Here is a 6,092-nt window from a genome sequence, read left to right as displayed (position 1 = left end):
TTAATTAACATTGGTTGGCCGTCGGTCGTTGGAGAGGCCGTCGGTCGTTGGAGAAGCCATCGGCATGAAAAGCACTTTTAAACAGAAGAGAAAACGTGAAAACCGTATTGTCAATTAAGTTTAAATAATTCTTTATTAAAACACACACACACCCATTTATAATATGGACATACGATTATAATCGTACGTAGTTACTAAGCTAAAAGAAGTATAAACGAAATATGTATACATAATGTTACTACTAAAACCATAGAGATATTATGGTGAACTATGCTAAAACTAATAATACAATAGAACTCCATTAAGGGGACACCTCCAAGAAAGTGTCTTCTTAATAAAGTGTCCCCTGAGCAGGGATTAAGCGTAGTAGTCTATTATAACAATATTTCCAATTGCTTAGTGAAAAGTATCCCTTTAATAGGGTGTCCCCTGAATAGGAGTACACCGAAGGAGGGCTTCTATTGTACAGCCTGAACATTCAACATTTAATCAATTTAATTAATCGAAATTCGATTGTATGGTAGGATAAATATAATTTACAGGAGCAGGTCTAAGAAATATTTCAAGAGAGCAATTTTTCTCTTTTCTTATCTTTACCGTTTGTTTCAGCATCTTTGGGTGATTTTAGTGGATTCTCTATCTCTTCTTTTGTCAGAAATATCCATAATTATACAAATTAAGGAAAAAACTATATACATTGCAAGACATTAAAATCTGTTTTTAATTGTCCTAAAGCTCATCCACTATCTGTCTATCTTCTACACACTTTCATACCAGATTGATAGTCGTGACATAAGAACATTCCGTTAATATCTCCATCCAGAATCCAACATAAGTTGTGCAAGTTTGTACTGCTTTGTTGGTAACTGAGCTCTCGCTTTTTATCACAAACATATCAGGAAAATCATAATGTGCTACACCCGTCAAAACTTTCTATTGACTATGGTCACACATTCAGAACCCTATTTTTATATAATATCAAGGCAATCTAACAGGCAACTGAGTTCGCCTTGTCAAGATAGGAACTCGTAACAGTCCTTTGATCTTATGTCTGGTTGCGACAAATACCAACATGTACTAATAATACTACCGTATGTACTTATTCTTCGCGGCGCGTGGTGTCTGTTAAGAGGCGTGGACTTGATCGTGGCGCAGCTACAGATAGGCCATTTGATCTTCGGAGCATCCTGTTAGATTGCCTTGGTAATACCTTTATGAAACTGTTGGTTCACCACTTAGTTTCCTTAATGCCTCTACTTCTCTATTCATCTTTTTACCTTCAAGTAGTTTGATGAACTTGTTCATCTTCTCTCCTTCATCAAGTGTGCCTTTCATTTCCAATTTTAAGATTAACCAAAACGGATCTGTGTCATCGTTGACCTTAATGCCCTTCAGGTGGCATATAGTTATCATGTTGTCTGTATTCATTTGTTGACCCAACGCTATTAATTTTCTTCGATGGTCTGAGAAGTTTTTGTATGGAACGTCAAAGTTTGGTGATTTCACAATTTTCGCAATCGCTTCCTGAACTCCCTGAAGTCCGCATAAATTAGTAGCCTCAACGAGGATATCTATGTCTGTCGGTTTGAGAAGTCCAGAAGCCTGAAGTAGGTCAAGTAGATCAAAAGTTGTGTTTATCCTTTCTATCTTGTGCAAAGTAATTTTGGCACGAGTTGTGAACTCGCTTAGTAACACTCTTAGCATGTGAATGTTTCCATGATCCCTCCACCAATCAGATACTTCAGTGATCAGTTCATTGAAATCTTCTTCATCCAATTCTAATAATGATGAAAAACGATTTGTTAAGGACACATCTGAAGATGCTCAACTATCAATTGAGTTTAGGCCGATTTTATCACCTATTTTCATAATTCGTTTGTTTATGTAGACTTAGAATTCTCTTTCAACTGTAAATTGTAATTTACAAAATAAAATGGTGTATTAATACATTTTATAATTATATTTATAACTATTTCATTCGATTTTTTATTTCGGAATACCATGATTACATAATATATCCAAAGCAACTTATATTATTATATTTTGATTGTTAGGAATATAAAAGAATAGGCTCATATCACAAATAAAATATATAAAACTGAACTGAACTTATGTAGGCCTATAGCAAATATACACCATCAACTAACCGGTGGTTGGTGTAGCTGGGATAACATCGGGCGCCACAGCGGCGCCAGGACCTATAAGATAATATCATTTAAAATCAATTTAACGTTTATTAAATAATATAATCAATAAAAAGTTGTATTTAGGCCTACATCAAATTAGGAAAGGTTAAATCCCGGAAATCAAAAGCTTGAGAACGGCTGACCAGATTCAGACATAAATACTTTAAAAATACACTTATACATGGTAATAGCAAACAACAGAAACAAATAACACGGGTTAGGACAGAGAACAATGTAATACAAAATTAGCATACTTCTTAATTGTGGTTATTCAGGCCACATTTGAAACGGAATTCGTTCATTCATGCCAATCAGCTATATTAATAGAAATAATATTTAATATGCATAATTAACTACACTCATGAATATGCATTAAGAGGTTTGAATTGTTTTAATATCGGTTCATTTCAGTACTCAGTATTGTACTTATACCTGCCATGCTGCACCCTATGCTGACATCGTGTAGGCTACATGGGCTGTTTTATAACGTCTCCTAATCCTATTAAATATATTTCTCTTTTAAGCTAGGACATCATACGATAATCGGCTGTATTAAAAATATCAAATAACCAGTTTAAACTGGTATTGCATTACCACAGTACCAAAGAATATATATAATATTCTTTGACGGTACTTTTGGTCTAGGTGTAAAACTAAATTAATAAAGAGATTATTTTTTCTATTTTAATGTAGGCTATGTTTTTATTTGTTCATTCTATAAGCCATAATGCACGGCTAAAGAAACGAATGCATTATAGGCTGATGGACAAAATTGTACCTTGTATTGGCTTTTCAAGTGCATCTACCGCTTTAGGAAGATCAAGTTGTTTCAATCTAGCAATAAATTCTGTCATATCTTCTTTAATGTCATTCCTGTCTTCCAAATGGTGTATCATTTCCCAACTGTTCTTGTAGTTCTTCGTCGGCGTGTTGTATAATCCGTCAATCCTCCTCACGTCTGTCTGAATCACCTGTTGTCCAAATCGCATCAGCTTCTGTCGGTGTTCTGTAAACTCAGTTACGGCTATTTCTCTGACATTCGGGAATGATGTCCAAGTTGCCTTAATCTTATCTTGTAGAGCGAAGTGTCCAGTTAGTCTGATGGTGTTATAAAGGAATGTAAGATCGTTGCACCTCAACACTCCTTTGTTATATAACGCATTAAGTAAGCTCATTGTATCGGCAATGTTGGAAAGCTCATGATGGTCGATGTCATCTTTGAATAATACCTTCAGCATAACGAGGCAATGATTATCGTCATAATAATCTGCCACAGATAACTTTATTAAATTGAACGTAATTTCTGAGAATGAAAGAACAACAATATATTAGGGTTGGTGAACTTGAGAGCGCTATTTGTTTGTTTGTTTCAGAGCCATATATATAGCTCTGGTTTGTTTTATTTTTTTATTCTGCACACACACACACACACGCACTTACAACTAAAGAACAAAATTAAACTATTAAAGAAAAGTGCAGAAGGATGGAAAAATAAGTTTAGAGGCAAACTTTCCAAAATACGTCAATTTGGAGGAGCTTTTACGTTTTCCCAAAATACGCGCATTGTCTATACTTCAATTTAATTATTTTTTTCTTTTTTACCTGTTTTGGTTTGGGTTTAGATTTAGTCAAACTAGTTACGTCTGATTGCAGTACCGTATTGTATAGACTTTATTACGTTATTAATTATATAAGCAGTATTTACGATATTATTTATGATTTTATTTACGAATTTATTTCGTTTAAAACCAAAATGTACTTGTTTCACTAGAATAAACTACGTAGAAAAATATTTGATATACATAGGATACATGTTGAGTTCTGACGATATTAAATTAATACAAGTCTCCCGTTTTTTTTGGTAAAATTACTAATAGTGCCCTCAAGTACATGGCATTCCATCACCCGGATGATATTCTACATTCGTTTCAGTATTGTTTGACATTTGCAGTTTGTTTTTTAATGTATCCTATAGAACTTTATCTGTTTCCATGCCAGAGAGTCATGGTTAATTTTATCTGACTTGTGAACATGCTTGCTGACCCGTGGTAATAGTGCTCACGTCTTCAATTGTCCAGATCTTTTTTCTCTTATGTTCACCATGTCATTGTATTGATAATAATATTAATAATAATACACAAGCTGAACAGTCGATACCAAAAAACAGAAGGAACCACCAGAAACCTGGTCCCAAAAGTGTTTTTTCTTCGAAGAAGACATGTAGGCCTATTTGTTTATTTGTAGACTGATCAGCCTATTACATACTAAGGCCAACCAAAGCTGGCTTTTTATTTATTGGTTGAACTATTAGTTTATAGATTAGAAGGAAACATAAAAAAGGATATATTTACCATCCATATTGTTGAAATTCTTGACTATCGTTTAATAATAGGTATGCAGTTTACTGAAATTAATTGTAAAACATATAAATAGTAAGTAGCATTACTTTATAACACCACTAATTAAGAATTAAGAATAGGCTTACCGTATTCATGACACTCCCACACCTCAATATTAATAATTTAATCTATTGTAAGTACACATCCTGTGGCTACTTTATTTTGTGTGTTCGAGTCTTAGACTGTACTCCTTTATAGACCATACTAACAATATTCACACACAAACGGTTTTTGTTTGGTAGAAATGCTTAAACAGAAATAAAAAAATCGAAATAGTATACTTACCGTGTATTAAGCCAAAATGGCGATAGATCAATTTACAGGAAGGTAAACGCTAACAATAGAAGTTCGCGTCATGTAGGTTATTATAAACACTGTTTCCCCTTTATAGGCCTATTTATAGAATAAGATATTTCCCACTATTCTAAATTAATCGCTGGAACGAACGAATCTCCTATTGTTTGGTAAATAGTGCAGTTATCAATTTCCAGAAAGATAATCATAGCCTATTCTTACCATATTATTTATTTAATTACCAGAACTCAAAATTATGATAAGCTGATTTAATCATGTTTACAATAGATGAATGATTATCTTTACTTTGGTTTACTTCGGGGTAGAGACTGGAATCGACATTAGAATATAAGTCCCTCGGTACGTACTTGTCCATGAATATATCTGAGGTGTACAGTATAGGGTACATACGTTGCAATGTGATTCTGCGATATTTCGATTGCTGAATGAATTTATTTTAACTGCTGTTTCATTGAGAATGAATTTTATTATCTAGCCATTCATTGTGTTTTTGATATAAGAACCAGTACACAACGTGTTTTTGTCACATAATTAAAAACTTACTCATACCAAATAATATAATGGTCGCTAATTGAAGCTGTCTTTAAGTAAAGTGATCTTTTATTGGAAGAGTACCAGTACAGTTACGTGTTTTTGTCACATAATTAAAAATATTTATTATTCTTGTCTTTACTCAAATAATATAATGGTCGCTAATTGGAGGTGTCTTTAACTAAAGTGGACTTTAATTGGAAGAAAACTAGTGGGGCATCATCAACTTGTTTTGTGCCAACTATAATTTAAGGCTTTGTGCCTACTTTGCCTTGTTATGGCATGCACAGGCTGCACAGAAAATAGTCTTAATTATAGTGGTCTTTAACGAAGGTCGTTAAAAAGAAGACAAGTAGGCTACATGCGCGATCAAAACCTGAATCTCAAATCCAAACCACCTATCATAAAACGGTTACCTGACTAATATTTCCCCCGAACATACAGTATTCAATCTTTTACACTAGAAATAATATTGTACTGTATTGTAATTTAATCTTATTAGGGCCTAGTCGTTTTCATTCGCATTCAAAAACTTGCTCCCCCTCCCTCCCTCCCCCTCCCCTGGAAAAACAGTATAGATGTGTTTTCCGAGGTACCGTACGTCAAACTGTTAAAAAAGAAACTTCTAAAAAATGAGCTAATCCTAAGGCAAAAGTTTTTA

The 6,092-nt window shown here is 33.7% G+C and overlaps 1 protein-coding gene across 3 annotated transcripts; it reads right to left on the bottom strand.

The window, feature by feature from the left end:
• Nucleotides 1-123: 123 nt before the first annotated feature.
• Nucleotides 124-4,913, bottom strand: LOC140044742 (uncharacterized). 3 transcript variants are annotated; one of them, XM_072089382.1, is made up of 5 exons: nt 4,871-4,913; nt 4,538-4,590; nt 2,965-3,489; nt 2,148-2,198; nt 124-1,778 (listed from the first exon to the last, which is right to left on the bottom strand). In XM_072089382.1, the coding sequence occupies exons 2-5, from the start codon at nt 4,542-4,544 to the stop codon at nt 1,213-1,215; spliced, it is 1,149 nt and encodes a 382-aa protein (XP_071945483.1). In that variant the 5' UTR covers nt 4,545-4,590; nt 4,871-4,913; the 3' UTR covers nt 124-1,212. The 3 variants fall into 3 exon arrangements, with proteins under 3 accessions (XP_071945483.1, XP_071945484.1, XP_071945485.1); XM_072089383.1 differs by lacking the exon at nt 4,871-4,913 and adding an exon at nt 4,672-4,841; XM_072089384.1 differs by lacking the exon at nt 2,148-2,198.
• Nucleotides 4,914-6,092: the final 1,179 nt, after the last annotated feature.

Source organism: Antedon mediterranea, chromosome 3, assembly GCF_964355755.1.
Source record: "Antedon mediterranea chromosome 3, ecAntMedi1.1, whole genome shotgun sequence".
In the NCBI taxonomy this organism is placed as follows: Eukaryota; Metazoa; Echinodermata; class Crinoidea; order Comatulida; family Antedonidae; genus Antedon; species Antedon mediterranea.
Note: the sequence above shows the minus strand (reverse complement) of the source record. Positions and strands in the feature narration are given on the sequence as shown.

Coding starts and splice junctions, on each gene's coding strand:
- LOC140044742 (XM_072089382.1), bottom strand. Junction 2,199..2,964: donor ACTTGAAAAGCCAATACAAG/GTACAATTTTGT, acceptor ATTATCTTATAG/GTCCTGGCGCCGCTGTGGCG. Junction 1,779..2,147: donor CCCAGCTACACCAACCACCG/GTTAGTTGATGG, acceptor CATCATTATTAG/AATTGGATGAAGAAGATTTC.